The following is a 16,088-nucleotide window of genomic DNA, read 5'->3' on the forward strand; positions in this document are numbered from 1 at the left end:
CACAATGTGAAATGGTAACATTGTAAACAGAATGTTGCCATTTAACATAATGTAAAATGGTAACATTGTAAACAGAATGTTGCCATTTAACACAATGTTAAATGGTAACATTGTAAACATAATGTTACCATTTAACATAATGTAAAATGGTAACATTGTAAACAGAATGTTGCCATTTAACATAATGTAAAATGGTAACATTGTAAACAGAATGTTACCATTTAACACAATGTGAAATGGTAACATTGTAAACAGAATGTTACCATTTAACATAATGTAAAATGGTAACATTGTAAACAGAATGTTACCATTTAACATAATGTTAAATGGTAACATTGTAAACAGAATGTTACCATTTAACACAATGTTAAATGGTAACATTGTAAACAGAATGTTACCATTTAACATAATGTAAAATGGTAACATTGTAAACAGAATGTTACCATTTAACACAATGTAAAATGGTAACATTGTAAACAGAATGTTACCATTTAACATAATGTGAAATGGTAACATTGTAAACAGAATGTTGCCATTTAACATTATGTTAAATATAACTAACGGATTTACTTTACCAAATGGACCATCCCGGCCTTGCCGAATTGGTCTATTTGATTCACCTTTGTTTTTATTGTTTATTTTATTTTCACTTGCTACACATAGGACAGACATGACTGGGGGAAAGAAAGGGGAGAAAGAAAGAGGGAAAGAAAAACAGCAGGGAAGAGGAATGGTGATAAAGGGCAAAAAACAAAAACCAACAAAACAAACAGACAAAAAATATATATATCAGTCACTTCAACTCAAAGAAGTCCAGACGCTTTTCTTTCCAAGCTCCTTTGACTGACTGTTAGGACAACTTATTTATTGCAAGCATGCAGTACAAGAATAACTCGATGTTTCTGACTTTGCATTACGAATTGTTTACCCACTGACAAACATTTCAAATGAAATTAAATTAAAAAACAATTTGTGGTAACCTGATTTTAATTCAAAAAGAATCATTAACAACACTTCTTGTAATGGTGTCAAAATCAGCCCAACTTTTATTTTCAAATGCAAAAAGTAAAAGAAAATGAGCCAACATACTGGACACATATAATTGTCAATATAATTGTTTATAAACAATTATACTGTCATCATTGTTACAGATATGGAAACTTTATTAACAATTTGTCCAAGTAAAAAAATGCCCTGCTAATTGTTGGGGTTTTCTCTCCTATAGCCCTTTCCTTTAAGCTCTTCTTTACATCCCCCCACCCCCACCTTTTCTTTTTTCTTAATAATATAACAATAAAAACAATTGGCTGCATTTTAAATGTGTCAGATCAATGTCTTTATTCAAGAATACAAGAAATGGTAATAGCTGCATGTGTGTTTGTGTGTGTGCATAATATGCATACTTTACTTGTTGGATCCAAATCCCACAAGGAATCAAATAAAACAAGAAGACAAACAAAAACAAAACAAAAATATATTTCTCTCCCTTCCCAGGTCAGGTTCACAAAAGCATTGCAGCTCTTTATTCCTCTTGTACAGCTCCAGAGTCTGTCAGCCAAAAAGAAACTACTGAGGTTCCAACACCCAGTGTTTCTGTAAACACAGATGAAAATGAACAGTCATCCACATCTAAAAGATTTGTAGATTCGAGGGACCGGTATAATACATCTAGTACATCTTTGTTTAAACCTCAGAACACAAAAAGGGAACAAACCATTGTATACAGATTTAAAAGTGCGCAAAGCAACGAACAGTCACCCTCTGAAACAGCTGAGGTTATCACAACCATTGTTTCTGTAAATACACAGGAACAGTCACCCACCTCAAAAAGATTAGTATATTCAAGGGACCAGTGTATCTACTCTGGTCAAAAGAATCCATGCTTCGTACTGATGTCCACAATTCTTTTTTATTCCTCTCACAATCATGGAGCACCGTGAAAACTAGAAACGAGTAAAATAATATCAATAGCACATATGACATCCATCTCAGCCACTTATTTCTTTTCACAAGGTGCACAAGTGCTTAACAAATAACAGCATAATGTTTTTACCGTGTACGCCTTGTAAAACCAGTAGTAGAAAAGTTGTAGGTTCGTGCTCTTGTGGGGGAGACGTATGTTATCCACCACCTCGATAGCTAGCCGAGAGTTCGAGGGTCACTAGAGCCGCCGAGAACGCATGAACTACTTACGGTAGGACGTTTTGCCAAAGTAAGACGTTTTGTCAGAACACCGAGTCCTCAGGAGGATGCAGCCCATGAATTTGGACACGATCTCAGATGCACTTCTGGTGTTGTCATGGCAACCCACACAAACATTTCAGCGTCAGCTACAATGAGGCGGAGCCCTTACTGAAACACTGAGCTCAGGTAGAGTGAAAGACAACATTTTTCCGCATCCAAAACAGCAGCGCTGTTCCTGTGACCTCTAGTAAAGCCTCTACTTGGGAAAAGGGAGTCTTTCATCAAAGCATCCTGCAGAAGTTGAATAAAAATATGCAAATGTTTAAATGATGCAACTTAATGAAGGCTGACAGCAGTTGTACTATTTTACATTGCAGCGAACAGGGGTGACCATTATTTTCAACGTTTTTACAGCATTTTTCACATTGAAAGTGAAATAATATAAATAATGTCTCAATTAAATTGCGTTAATATTTAAAAATACAAAAACTACAGCTTTGTTCACAAGCCAATAAAAATGTACTTGGGCCAGTGGTAAATGAAAATAACACTTATTCAGCACCTGGTTGTTGCGGCTGCATCAGGACACCAGATGTTCAGCCTCCATCCTGTAGGCAGACTTATCCCCGTCTGAGAGGAGTCCAATAATGGTGGTGTCATCTGCAAGCTTAATTAATTTGACAGACTGGTGGTTGGAGGTGCGGCAGTTGGTGTACAGGGAGAAGGGCATAGAAGAAAGAACACAGCCCTGAGGGGAGCTCGTGCTGATGGTCCGGGAGTCCAAGACATTCTTCCCCAGCCTCACTGGTTGCTTCCTGTCCGTCAGGAAGTCAGTGATCCACCGGCAGATGGGATCAGGCACATTCATCTGGGAAAGCAATCCTTGAAGAAGGTCTGAAAGGATGGTGTTGAAGGTAGAGCTGAAGTCCACAAACAGGATCCTAGCATAGATTCTGCAGGACAAAGTGTAGGGCCATGTTGATGGCATCGTCTACAGACCTGTTGGCTCTGTATGCAAACTGCAGGGGGTCCAGGAGGGGGGCCGTGAGGGTCTTAAGATAGGAGAGAACCAGGCGCTCAAAAGACTTCCTGACCAGATGTCAGAGTAGTCTTTTCGTCCAGTGATCTTTGGCTTCTTGAAAGCTATATATGATATAAAAATTATATAAAAACTGTTAATCAGCAAAAGAAATGATATCATAGTTCTTATAAAGAAAGCCTCTATCAAACACCAGCAGTGTAGCAATGTTGTTCACTTACACTGTATATAAAACACTGATTTTGGCTACATCCAGTTTTTACTGTATTATAAACATTTTTTACCATGAAGAGTAAAGTGTTTGGCATTTTTGTCATTGTTATTGAGCTCAGAGATCAGGCCCAGCCCAGTATCTACCTGGTTATGAGCAAGGAGCTGCAGGTGATAACTCAACAATAACCAGGCCATGCATGCATGGATGGATGCATGGATGGATCAGTTTGTAGGCTGTGTGTGGTCAGCAGCAGGCTGCTGGGTGTGGACCAAGAGGGAAAGCCCAGCATGTGAAACCCATCAGCAGAAGGCCAGAACAAAGGTGCACAGACAAACGCAGCCCAGACACTCAGGCAGGACGAGTAAAATAAATGGCAGCAAACACAGTATGATGTGGTAAAATGTGCTTTCTTTCACAAACAGATAGCACAAACAAGAATCACAAGAATCTCCTTTGTGGTTCTTGTTTTTCTTTTGAGTACATTAATAAAAAGTTGAAATAAAGTGGCAATAAAATTCATGCACTGAAGACCACACGAAACCCTAATTCACCCTACTACCTGTTGCCTTCACATTCCATTTGCATCCCTTGTCCACAGAATCAAAAATGACCCTTCTTCACTAAAGATCGAACATAAAGCAATTGCATTTTAAATGGAAGCCCATTTTGCATTAAGAAACACTATCAGCAATCAGAAATTGTGTATATCAGAGTTCTCTGTTTTTACTGTCCTGAAAACTGCATTAATTCAGTGGATGCGGTTAGGTTCAAAACAACGTAATATAAGAGGGCAACCAATTCAATCTAAGAGGGATCCAATTTTTATCCATTCATGTACCAGCTACTGGCTTTTTGCTGTTATGTTCTCATATCGCGTGAGAGTTTATTTGCCAGGTGTCAGAAGTCTAATAATAAAGCTCCGGCACAACGTGGTCGAAGTTACCCGCATATCGGATCGCATCATGTCAGTGAAGATCGACGCCGACCCGACCGTCCTACGGATTATCTCCTGCTATGCACCACAGACCAACTGCCCCGACGAGGAGAAGACAGAATTCTGGCGCGCCCTCGACGACCACCTGCAAACGATTAGCCCTGAGGAACACGTGGCGGTAGGCGGCGACCTAAACGGACATGTAGGCAAGGGGAGAGACGGATATCACCGATTCCATGGCGGCCAAGGATTTGGGACCAGAAACGACGACGGTTGCCGGGTACTGGACTACGCAGAGGCCCACGATCTTGCCGTGACCAACACCTTCAAAAAGAAGCCGGCACACCTCATCACGTACTCCAGCGGCGGCAGAGACACCCAAATCGACTACTGGCTAGTCCGAAGACCCCATCTCAGCCTAGTCACGAACGTAAAAGTCATACCATCAACCAATATTGGCCCTCAACATCGGCTACTTGTGATGGATCTCCGACTCAACCTTGGCCAACGACGACGAAGAACACCAACCACGACGGTGGAGAAGATCAAGTGGTGGCGCCTCCCTGAGGGATCCAATTTTTATCCATTCATGTACCAGCTACTGGCTTTTTGCTGTTATGTTCTCATATCGCATGAGAGTTTATTTGCCAGGTGTCAGAAGTATAATAATGAATAAAGTTCAGGATATGCTTAAAAACTCACCTCAGTATAGCCGTCATCAGAAGGAAGTGCGCTTCACTGACTCATCAACTTGTCTCAGGCTTTCCACAAAGTTTCACAGTTGACCTTAAAGTAAGATGCTGCAAGCTTACCTTGCAGTGTATTACTTTTTAAGGTCTAAAGACCTTAAAGTGCGCTATAGATTGAAGTGATTTGAACTGACAACAGGGCTAATTCAGCACTTCAAGTTAACATCAATAAAAGTTTTTAAATTTTACTCTGATTTCCGTTTGTTTTCATTGCCTGTGCTATCTGTTATTTAGTTCAAATTGTGGGTAGATAATGCTGTGCTGTCATGTGACCTGTTCTCTCATGTGTGCCTTTCTCTTGTTTTGTATGTATTTCTCGTTTGTTATTTATTCCTATTTTATTCCTGCAATTGGTATGGAATTCATTTTTTTTAAAAATTGATCAGTGTTTTGAAATTAGATGTGATGAAGATGTGACCTTAATTTACAAAATCAACATCATGTTGGATTCAATGAGACATGAAACTAGTGCATGAAACAGGTCTCAGTAAATGTTCTCATAGACTGCAATACACTGCCCCCTGCTGGTCATTATAAAGTCTGCAGATGTCATTTGACATGAATGTCATATTTGTGAAACAAAATAAAGGACTCTGTAAAATAAATGAAAATCAAATATTTATATACAGAATATTTATGTACAAATGCTGAAAAAGACATTTGAACAAGATGCACACCCAGTAAAATTTAAAAAAAAAAGAAAAGTCAGTTTTATCATGTGACTATCATGCTGTCATTTCTGCACAATGCACTTTACACCAGATCAAAATAAAACACTGTGAGGTCGTTCTAACCAGAAGCCCAGAGAGCTTCGACAATGCAGCACAATGCCCTGAAGCATCAGCATCAAAATATACTTCAAGTACCAAAAAGTACTCATTGTGCAGAATGCCCTATTTTTGAATAGCTGGACATTTTAATTACTTTATCACCAGCTGTGACTACAGCTGATAATCAACCATGTTTGATAGGGATGTGACTACATTTAGAAATGTCACGCATTTTTAGGTATAAAGCAAAAGATGCAATGAAATAAATAAGCTATCACATATTAATCCAAATGAATTCACTGAAATACATCTGCACATTTCTGCAGCCTGACTTATTACACACGTGAACACAGTACACATTTGTTTACTGCAAGCTTGTTTCAGAGATGTGATGCAGTTAAATCTGTATGCGTCTGTTTCCTTGTAGTGTTAGTAGAGATGGTGAACCTGACACAATCCTGTGTTTGGTGTGAAGGAAACCAGTTAACAGCCGGTTTAGTAAAATTCTCTTGAACTCATGGAAAACTCATCGTCGTCTCGAAGTGAGCAGCTGAAGCGTCCCGTGTGATCAGAGGTCCTCGTCGTCCTCGCTCACCATGACGTCGAGCTCTTTGTCTTTCCGTACGACGCTCTCGGTGATGACCTCCTTGTGCTGCTCCTCCAGCTCACGCAGCTCCGCCTGCAGGCGCTCCAGGTGGAGCACTCGCCGGTTCCTCAGCAGCCGGCTGGGGAGTGGGTTCATGTCGTTGAAGGCGATGCTGGTCAGCTTCCTGCATGGACACACGCAGGTGGAAAGGACTCGATCACCAACACAGAGGAACTGGAAACTGATCAGCTTGAGTGTTTCTGTTTTATGCTGCTTGATACTTCAGGTACTGCAGTTTGAGCAGGAAATACTGGACTGACTGGACCACATGTATCCGAGAGCTGCAGATACTTAAAAATCTTTAAATCGTTGTTACTGTGATCAGGGAAATTTAAACTTCTCACAAAATTTCAGTAAAAAGGGTTTGAAGCTCAAAGATTCAACAGCTACATCCGCTACACTTCTGAGAGTGTAACAGCTCGTAGATTAAGGCGGGTGGAGGCGAGTGCGTACCTGGCATTGGAGACGGTCTTTGTGAAGAAGCGTAGGTACTGGTAGATCTCCACGCTGTCGTGAATCTTCAGGATGTCGTCCTCTTTGTATTTGAACAGAGCCAGAGTGTATCTGAAGATCACCTGCAGCACAGACACGCATTTCATAACAGGACACTCACGCCACACAATTAATTGGAAACTTTGAGGAGGTGAGTCATAAAATTACTCTTTCAGTTGTGGTGCAGTTGGGCCCTTTACTCATTACAGCTCTGATCGATTTCCAATAAGCCACTTGGTTCCTCAGTTGCCAGATAATATTAACTTACTTGGTAGTTGAGCTTTAAGTTTAAATTAAACTTTTGGGTTGGATCTACGTGGCTGAAGCTGTTGTCAGCATTTATCCCTGTGTGGTATATATTTCTGTGTCTGAACTGTGATTTTATTTCCTGAGACAAACGATGTAAAAGCTGTGCTGCATTTGTCACATTGCAGAAACAAGCCCAAAGCCATTGTCCCGCTCATCGTCTGGATTTACGCTGCTTGTGGTAGACTGTGAGGTCCTTACTAGAATTATCTGCTTTCCCACTCCTATTTCATGTCACATGACAGTTCCCCATGCTTAGTAAACAATGTCTTATTACTCCTAAAATGTAAATAAAGACATCTAAAGGTCAAAACAAAATCATTTTTGTTTCCATGGACACTACTGTGGTGCATTCAAGTGTTGTCTGCATTTCTGTCATGGTGTGTTCGGGTGTATGGTACCTTGGTACCCTCATACAGGAAGGCGTCCCACAGAGGCATCAGGATGTCGCTGGGCAGACTCTCCACAAAAACCACCAGGAACCAGTTGAAGGTGACCAGAGAGACGTCAATGTTGTGATCCTCAAAGTGAGATGCCAGGCGAGGAAGCTTCTCCGCCATGAAGTCCTTCAGCACGCGCTGGTCCGCCTGAGCACAAAGACTCACAGAGATCAGCCTCACTGATCACTAAAACAGATCACAGCAGGCAAGCAGATGAGTGTGTCTGCTGACCTGAGAGGCCACCAGATTCTTGGTGTAGTAGTCCTGAGGCATGATGGCTTCCACCACTGCCACCAGACACCAGAAGGCGTCTTCGTCACTTTGGAGGACCAGCAGAGCGAGGGCCGCTAACCTGTGGACATTGATGGAAGGTGAGGTTCTGCCTGGAAGGCGGGTCCACATAAGAACTCAGATATAAAATTTATACTTTTGTTCTGACCTGTTGAGTACCTGGCAGTAGCCAATGGCAGGGTTATGCCCGGAGAAGGCCAGAAGGATGCGGCGGAGCTGCTGGAGGGCAGGGCTGGAGGGCGGGGCTGGACGGCGAGGAGAAGTGCTGATTGGTCGTCAGGGTTCGGTGAAGGTCCAGCTGGACCTGCCTGGAGGCAGGATTAGGAGCTGTCCGACTCTTCTCACACAGCTGGAAACAGAACAGGATTACTGAGTGCTCGCCAGCATTCCCAACAGGAAGGAGGAGGAGCCACCTGTGTTCAGGTGCGGATAAAGCACTCTCTCTCTCTACAGCTGTACCTGCTGATAGCGTTGCATGTGGCACTCTTGGCTTGTCAAAGTTCTGGCTCGGAACAAACAGCGCCACACTCTCTGCCGATACTCCCGAGGGACGCCTTCACGCACCAGAATTTTGAGCTCAGGTGAGATGATGAAGTCATCGTCGGACCTGCCTGCAAGGTACTGAGCCCAGCGGCTCAGCAGGGGGTGCTCCAGACCCTCCTACAGAGACAATGATGTATGATATAAAAAGAGGATAACCATTATCTGTTAAGCATTATGTTACAATTTTACATAATGTAAAATTGTAATATTGTAAACATAATGTTACAATTTTACATTATGTTACAGTTTAACATCATATAAAATTGTAACATTATGTTTACAATGTTACAATTTACAAATTGTAACATTGTAAACATAATGTTACAATTTTACATTATGTAACAATTTAACATAATGTAAAATTGTAACATTGTAAACATAATGTTACAATTTTACATGATGTTAAATTGTAGCTGTTAAGGGTGGTGAGTTAGCGAACCTAGACGCGGACCTCTCGTTTAAGTTGAACAGTGTCTTTATTTACAGTGAAGCCAAAATCAATCCACAGTTATCCACAGTGCAAGTCCCTTCAGTGCTCCTCTCCCCGTCTCCCCTCGTGTGTCCACAAAACTCCCTAGAATCAGTGAAGTGTCCCCTTCCGTCTCTCCGTCTCGATCGCGTCCAGGCTTATTAGGCAGCTCAGAGTGGCAGCACTTACGGGTCGGAGGTAACAATCGCAGCGGAGAAAAAGTGGAGCGAGAGAGGAGAACAAAAAAACACACACACACAGGTCGACCGGTCGGGGCACCGTCCGACTCTGACAGTAACATAATGTAAAATTGTATTATGTTTACAATGTTACAATCCCTACCCTCACCTATGGCCACGAGCTGTGGGTAGTGACCGAAAGAACGAGATCGCGTATACAAGCGGCAGAAATGAGCTTCCTCCGAAGGGTGGCTGGCCTCTCCCTTAGAGATAGGGTGAGAAGTTCGGCCGTCCGGGAGGGGCTCAGAGTAGAGCAGCTGCTGCTCCACATCGAAAGGAGCCAGCTGAGGTGGTTCGGGCATCTGACAAGGATGCCCCCTGGGCGCCTCCTGGGTGAGGTGTTCCAGGCATGTCCCACCGGGAGCAGGCCCCGGGGCAGACCCAGGACACGCTGGAGAGATTATATCTCTCGGCTGGCCTGGGAACGCCTTGGGACGCTTGAGCGGTCAGCAAAAGTCGACTTCCCCCATCACCCACTCATTCACAAAATTTCCCTCGGGCCGTGAACAGGTGATATAGCAATCACTATTACTGACACCACGTGACCCAAAGCTACGCCTATCCACAACATTCCGGCCCCTAATTATTACATTTTTACAGTAATAATTACACATCCAACACCATAACTCACAACACACACTTCATCATATCACAGACACCCAGTGAGACAACATAACATACTCAAAAGTCCACCAAAGTTATTTTCTCATGTCTTCTCTTCTTTTCTTCTGTCTGCACATGGTCAGTCAGTCATAGGCCAGAGGTTACCAGCACTTAGCCTAAATATAGTCAGTCTGATGTACATCTCATAACATTAAAGTCAATTCAAAGTTAGTTATGTCACACTGTGTCAAAAATGTCATAGTCATGGGTCAGAGGCCTCCTGAAGAAGGCATATCTTTGTGATGGGTCTGCACACATGGCTGGTTGGGGTCTTAATCCAGACCTGACGCACAAGCCCCCTTTCATCTGGTGCAGCTCCGGTGACTCTCCCAATGAGCCAAGAACCACGAGGTGCAGAATCATCCACTATAAGGACCACATCTCCAGGAACAAAGTTACGTTTAATCCTTCCCCATTTCTGGCGCTCTAATTCTGTGACTGGGACTCTCTTTGCATATCCTCTAGATATAAGATCTGTCATGAAGGCAGTGTAGTCTTTATGAAAGTCTTTATCTCTGATGAACCTTTTCTTCAAACCTAAGGCTCGTTGCTCAATTGCACAGTTGTCAGGCATTCTTATGTCTCGGTCTTTTAGTGGCAGGGCAATGCTGTAGTGCCAATCCCCCAAAGTCACCATCTTGCTGGCCAATTCCAGGAACTTCAAGTCTTCCTTTGACAGCCCCATCTGTTCATCATTGCTGCTCTCAGGAAAATCCATCTTGAACTGCTGTTTCCATAGCTTGTCCAGTGTGACAGCAGAAACTCTGTTGGCGGTAACTGTTGCCAAACATCCTGGCCTTCCACAGCATTCTCGATTAAGTGGCCCATTCACAGTCCAGCCGAGCACAGTCCTAATGGCAAAGGGTCCATCACCTACACTCCGGATGACCTCCAAAGGTTCTAGAGCTCTGGGCATATTCATGCCAATCAAAAGCTCAACATTGGCCTTAATTTCTGGCAAATGAACATGCTTCAAATGTGGCCAGTCAACCAGGTCCTGTTGATTTGAGATGTTACCAATATCTACAGGCATTTTATGCTGAGTGAAGAGGTTAGGCATATCACAGTACATGTCACTGTCCAATCCAGCAACTTCAAGTTCAGGTACAATGAAACTGTCCACCACTTTCTCCTGTCCCATGGTGCGCAGGAGAATCTTTGTCCTCCTCCCAGCAATATTCAGCTTGTCCATAAGACCCGCTGTACAAAAGGATGCTGAACTCCCTTGGTCCAGAAAGGCATACGTTTCCACTATTCTTTGACCTCTCTTTGATTTTACTTTAACTGGCACAATGGCAAGCTTACAGTCCTGTTCACCGGCCCCAGTAAGACCACTAGTCTGGATCGTAACAGGAATGTTATCTGCCTCATTATTAGGTTTGATTTCATGTACAGTGTAGTGTAAGCATTAAAAGATCATAAAAGGAAACACTAACATTTATGTGAAACTAATTGTAATAAAAAAAATGAACAGGTGCTTTATAGATTTAAAAGAAAGAATCTGAAAACAACACTTTTTTGGTCTGAGTGATCAAAGTAGAAAACAGAACTGATGTTCAAGAACAAACCATAGCTGCACTAATATTACACATCTCCATTGTTGTGGTGAACAGACATGTTGCTTTTAAAACCACATGCAGTGTGTGACCGTGACTGTTCACTGAGACCATGAACGCCACTTCGCTGAAGCCTTCGCCTTCTTCTTCTTCTTCTAAATTGGAAGCAGAAGGAGCACGAGCTGCTTTGATCTACTGAAAGGAAAAAGCAGAATATCTGAGTTGAAACCAGTCAGCTGAAACCAGTAAGACAGGAACAAATTCAATGCAGTGTCTCAGGTGGCTTAGCCTGTTACAACTGTTGATACAAGCTAAATACGGTTAACACACAGTGTCAGGGAGCTCCAGTGTGGGAACTAGTGGCTTTAGGTTTGTAGTCATTTAACTTTCATCCCTTCATTCATTTAATTCAGGAGGAAGAAATGTCAGGTGGGTGCAGGCTGGTTACATGCATTTGGTCCCATGCTGTCTTTAACTTGGTTCACTTTATGGCTGGGCTGTATGTGGGCTTATATCATGTTACTTGGGCAGGAGTTCCTGTCCCCTGTTAGACTTAGAAAGTTTCTCCATAAGTAGAGCTTCTAACTCTTCTAGCACATCTGTGGCTGACAGTTTTTTGGTGGCTCTTTTTACCCCACACTGGTTGTGAGTGTGTAAATAGCCCCACTAGTTATTTTGGGTTGCAGTTAACTTGGGAGGAAGAGGTAGGTCTGCCATGACTAGATGAATAACAATTATCTGGGATACATAAATTTCATAATGCATGCATGTATCTCTATAAACCTGCCTGAGGGCTGCCATTTTTTACATTCAGTTATTTCTTTGTTGAATCTAAATAATGAATGTGTTACAGTTAAACTGACACTGATCAGTGTAAATGGCTCATTGGGACACAGAAACCTTTAAATTAAACCCTATCACCTGATATCGAGTGTCAAACAATATCAAAGCTGTAAAAGCTGTTTACAGTCAGAATTTATAAAACTATGATTGTAAATAAATTCAAACAAGTGAGCTTTTCTCTTTGTGCTGAATATCAACACTGTGATTTCTTAGACTGTAAGCTTTACTTTAGCACAACCAGTTGTAGAAGCTGCCACTCCAAATGTCTTTTGATAACAAGAAAAAAATACCTTTTCAGTCCACGGCCTGAAGTTCTTCTCTGACATCTTCTGCCATCGGCTTTGTCTGCTGGTTTGAAGACAATAAACCACAAAAAGATGATTTAGTCACTTTGTCTGCGTCATGCAGCTCGAATGTGTCGTGTAACGATGTTGAATAGCTGTCGTTATCCCTCTGCTGTGTCAGTAGGATTGTACTGTACAGCATCTCATTGATATGTGAGGAATGCTAATGTAACACGATAACAGACTTGCATCATTAAAACATAAAGGGCAGGAGATATTTAGATATTTTTATATTTATATTACATTTTATAGCTGACGGATATTACTAAATAGATAGAATTTACTAAATAGCTGGATGAACATGAAAAATATGACTATAATAACAAATGACCATGAGAGCCAGTAGAATTAATTCAACTGGACACTCAAAAGACGTCCTTAAATGCTCTTTAAGTGGCGGAACAGATGAACAAACAGTTAATCGCTTACTTGAGATGAAATCTGCTCAGCTACTTTGAAAACAGCTTCTAACTGGTTCATCCTTTAACAGGATGACTGCTCAGGGGTAAGGCCATCATGCAGTCCAGCAACCTTTATGGTTCTGCTTTGATTCACCAGGAACTATTAGGGAAACCTTCCAGCGCCTCCTGTGAAAGACACAGGCATAAACACACAAACATTTATTAACATGTTCCACAGTGTTCCAGTTTGATTTTCTCATCCTGTGGACAACAACGTACATGGATGCAGGTTTATTGTTAACTTTTGTAAGGTTTATTTAGTGAACATATCCAGCTGCAGCTCCACTGTGATCCTGAACTGGATAAGCACTTAAGAAAATGTGTCAATAAATGGACATACATCAACTTACTATATTTATCCAAACAGACGGGACCAATAATGCTTCACTGAGTCAGAGACTTTAATGTCTCTTCTATGTAAGAATGTCTCGTGCTGATATACCTGCAAACTTGACAACAAAGGTTTTTCAGACTGCATGTAGCTCTATGTCAGCTCACACATTTACATTTATGTCACACTTATTTCTGCTTTCCCATTTTATAATTATTACTTACATTTTGATTAGATACCTTGAGTTTGTAAATGATCAGATTACATAATTGGAATAAAATGTATCCAATTCAAGGTTGCGGGAGGATGAAGCCTATCCCAGCTGATACAGGACAAAGACAGGCTGCCAGTTTATCGCAGGGCTAACACAATATGTGTAACAGAAAATCCACTTAAATGTTTGATATTTCTTATAATAATCATAATTATGACTATTATTTAAAGGTTTCTTTATAAATACATTTTGATTTTTTATAACCTCTAAAATATAAACCTGAGCTGTTTCAGATTCTGACCTCTGACCTCACTGCAGCTCCCTCTTGGAAGTATGTCTGCTTCTTGTCCCCAGTGTTGACCACCTGCCCTTGATATCACGTACTGTACCTGAGGAACAAAAAAGGACAAACACTTGCCTTCATTTAAGAAGTACATTCATACAGAGGTAATCTATGGAAACACACTAGTTCAACCTTTGGGAGAAATCAGTTCCTGTGAAACATTTCTGTAAATTAACATCATATGGAGAATGAATGAAATGAGTTCTTCCGGTGACTCAGCAGTCAAACACTGACAAATGAAATCTAGTTAAACTATTAAGCATATTTGCTCTTCTGAAATCTGTGTTAAACAACAACAAACATAAATTAGTAACAAAAATACAGCTGAGTAGATATTACAAACCACCAGCAGCCATAATGCTCAATTTTAATCTTCAAATGTTTCTGAGCCGTCTTCAACCTGCTTTTAACACATTAAAGTCCCACAGTCAATGCAGCCTGACTCAATCCTAGATGTTCAGCACACAGAGGTACCGTTTGAAGTTTAGTGTTAACCTGAGTCACTGATCATTTGCAGTATTACAGAGTCTGGCAGTCTTTGCATGATGTCCACGTCACTATAAGTTTCTAGCTGACTCTCAGGTGTGCCAGCAGGAAAGAGTAATAATAACCTGCATCCTGAGGTTTGTCATGCAGGATTAAATTTACAGTGGCTTTGTTCACACAGCTAGGATTGTATTTTACACTGACCCTGGGTCAGTATAAGTATCATACAGTTTAAACGAAGCACTGAAACTTGCACATATTTATTACAGATGCACTGAAGCTAATCGAGATATTTGCTGTCAACCTGTGGCTGCGATTAATCACTTTACTGAAAACTTTATTAACTAGTAACTTCATCAGTCATGACAGAAGCTAATATTTCTGTGCTAACATCGTTTAACCAGTAACAGCTTTCCTCCAATATAAGCTAACGTTTACACCGTAACTTTAAGCTAGCACCATAAAGACGGTAAAACACGTAATAATATCTACAAATGCATCTTAAAGCTCTTATATTAGCACTCGGTGTATTACTAACATAACCACATTAACATTACTGACACTCGCTGACTTTTAATAGTCATTCTATAAATGCTGTCCGTTTAAATGGTCCTGTACCTGTACACACTGCATATCCACCGGATTCCAGCCAGAGTGGATTCTGGAGTCTTCCACGCTCCTGTTAGTGATCCTCCATCTGGATGGATGAGAACAACCTTCTGAACAATCTAGCAGGTCTCCTTGGGGGGCACGTCTCCCCACCCCCCAAGCGAGGGCCGTGGCACTGAAACTGCCGGCTGAGAGAAGGCTTGAAAAAAAAAGGACATTTATCATTTCTTCTTCAGCCAGCTTTTTTTCTCATCGTTTTTCCAAAGTACACATTAAGCTTCTTCTGCAATAACACACTAATTACACATGGAAACCTACCTACTTCTTTCTTCATCACAAACAATTACACTTTCTGTAAAGTGCTTTCAATAAAACAGAAAAGAAAAGTGTGTTTTGTTTTGTTTTTTTATTCAAGATCTGTTCACATGTACTTAGCAAAGGTGAGTACACAGCATGAGGAAAGCCAAAAGCAAAGAGAGCGTATGAAGGTAATATTGAAGTAGGCTTCGTTTTGAAGTGGTGAAAGGCAAAGGCATGAGTGTAAGGTAATAAGGGGTAATGAGAGAGATGAAGAGCGGGCGGAGGACTTGGCTCAAGCAAAAAGGAAATGCGAGTGCGTTTCCCCGCCCCCCGCGCAGGGCCGTGGCAGTGAGTTCGTGGGGGGTTCGAACTGGCGGAGTTCTGTAGCAGAGTCCCCGCCACATGTCATAAGCCAAACGACCGGCCGAGGGAATACTTAAAAAAAAGGACATTTATCTTTTCTTCTTCGGCCACCTTTTTTTCCCATTGTTTTTGCAAACTACACATTAAGCTTCTTCTGCAATAACACACTAATTACACATGCAAACCTACCTACTTCTTTCTTCATTACAAACAATTACACTTTCTGTAAAGTGCTTTCAATAAAACACAAAACAAAAGT

General features: G+C 41.5%; 1 protein-coding gene and 1 pseudogene across 4 annotated transcripts; both read right to left on the reverse strand.

Annotated features, from left to right (window-relative positions):
* Positions 1–6,458: 6,458 nt before the first annotated feature.
* LOC147337333 (TBC1 domain family member 2A-like) lies at positions 6,459–9,887 on the reverse strand (annotated as a pseudogene).
* On the reverse strand, positions 9,422–15,360 carry LOC147337334 (uncharacterized). Of its 4 annotated transcripts, none has more exons than XM_086303907.1 (4): positions 15,176–15,360; positions 14,037–14,117; positions 13,152–13,309; positions 9,422–12,726 (listed from the first exon to the last, which is right to left on the reverse strand). In XM_086303907.1, the coding sequence occupies exon 4, from the start codon at positions 11,169–11,171 to the stop codon at positions 10,182–10,184; it is 990 nt and encodes a 329-aa protein (XP_086160033.1). In that variant the 5' UTR covers positions 11,172–12,726; positions 13,152–13,309; positions 14,037–14,117; positions 15,176–15,360; the 3' UTR covers positions 9,422–10,181. The 4 variants fall into 4 exon arrangements, with proteins under 4 accessions (XP_086160033.1, XP_086160049.1, XP_086160041.1 ...); XM_086303923.1 differs by having other exon boundaries at positions 9,422–12,717; positions 14,030–14,117; XM_086303915.1 differs by having other exon boundaries at positions 9,422–12,723; positions 14,030–14,117.
* Between the last annotated feature and the right edge of the window lie 728 nt (positions 15,361–16,088).

Source organism: Aulonocara sp. 'chitande type north' Nkhata Bay, linkage group LG2 (assembly GCF_057382095.1).
Source record: "Aulonocara sp. 'chitande type north' Nkhata Bay isolate Kocher_YH1m ecotype deep benthic linkage group LG2, A_spYH_male_GT1.1, whole genome shotgun sequence".
Taxonomy (NCBI): domain Eukaryota; kingdom Metazoa; phylum Chordata; class Actinopteri; order Cichliformes; family Cichlidae; genus Aulonocara; species Aulonocara sp. 'chitande type north' Nkhata Bay.

What these genes read in the sequence shown, in the direction of transcription:
- LOC147337334 (XM_086303907.1), bottom strand. Translation starts at nt 11,171, where the DNA reads ATGGACAAGCTGAATATTGCTGGGAGGAGGACAAAGATTCTCCTGCGC.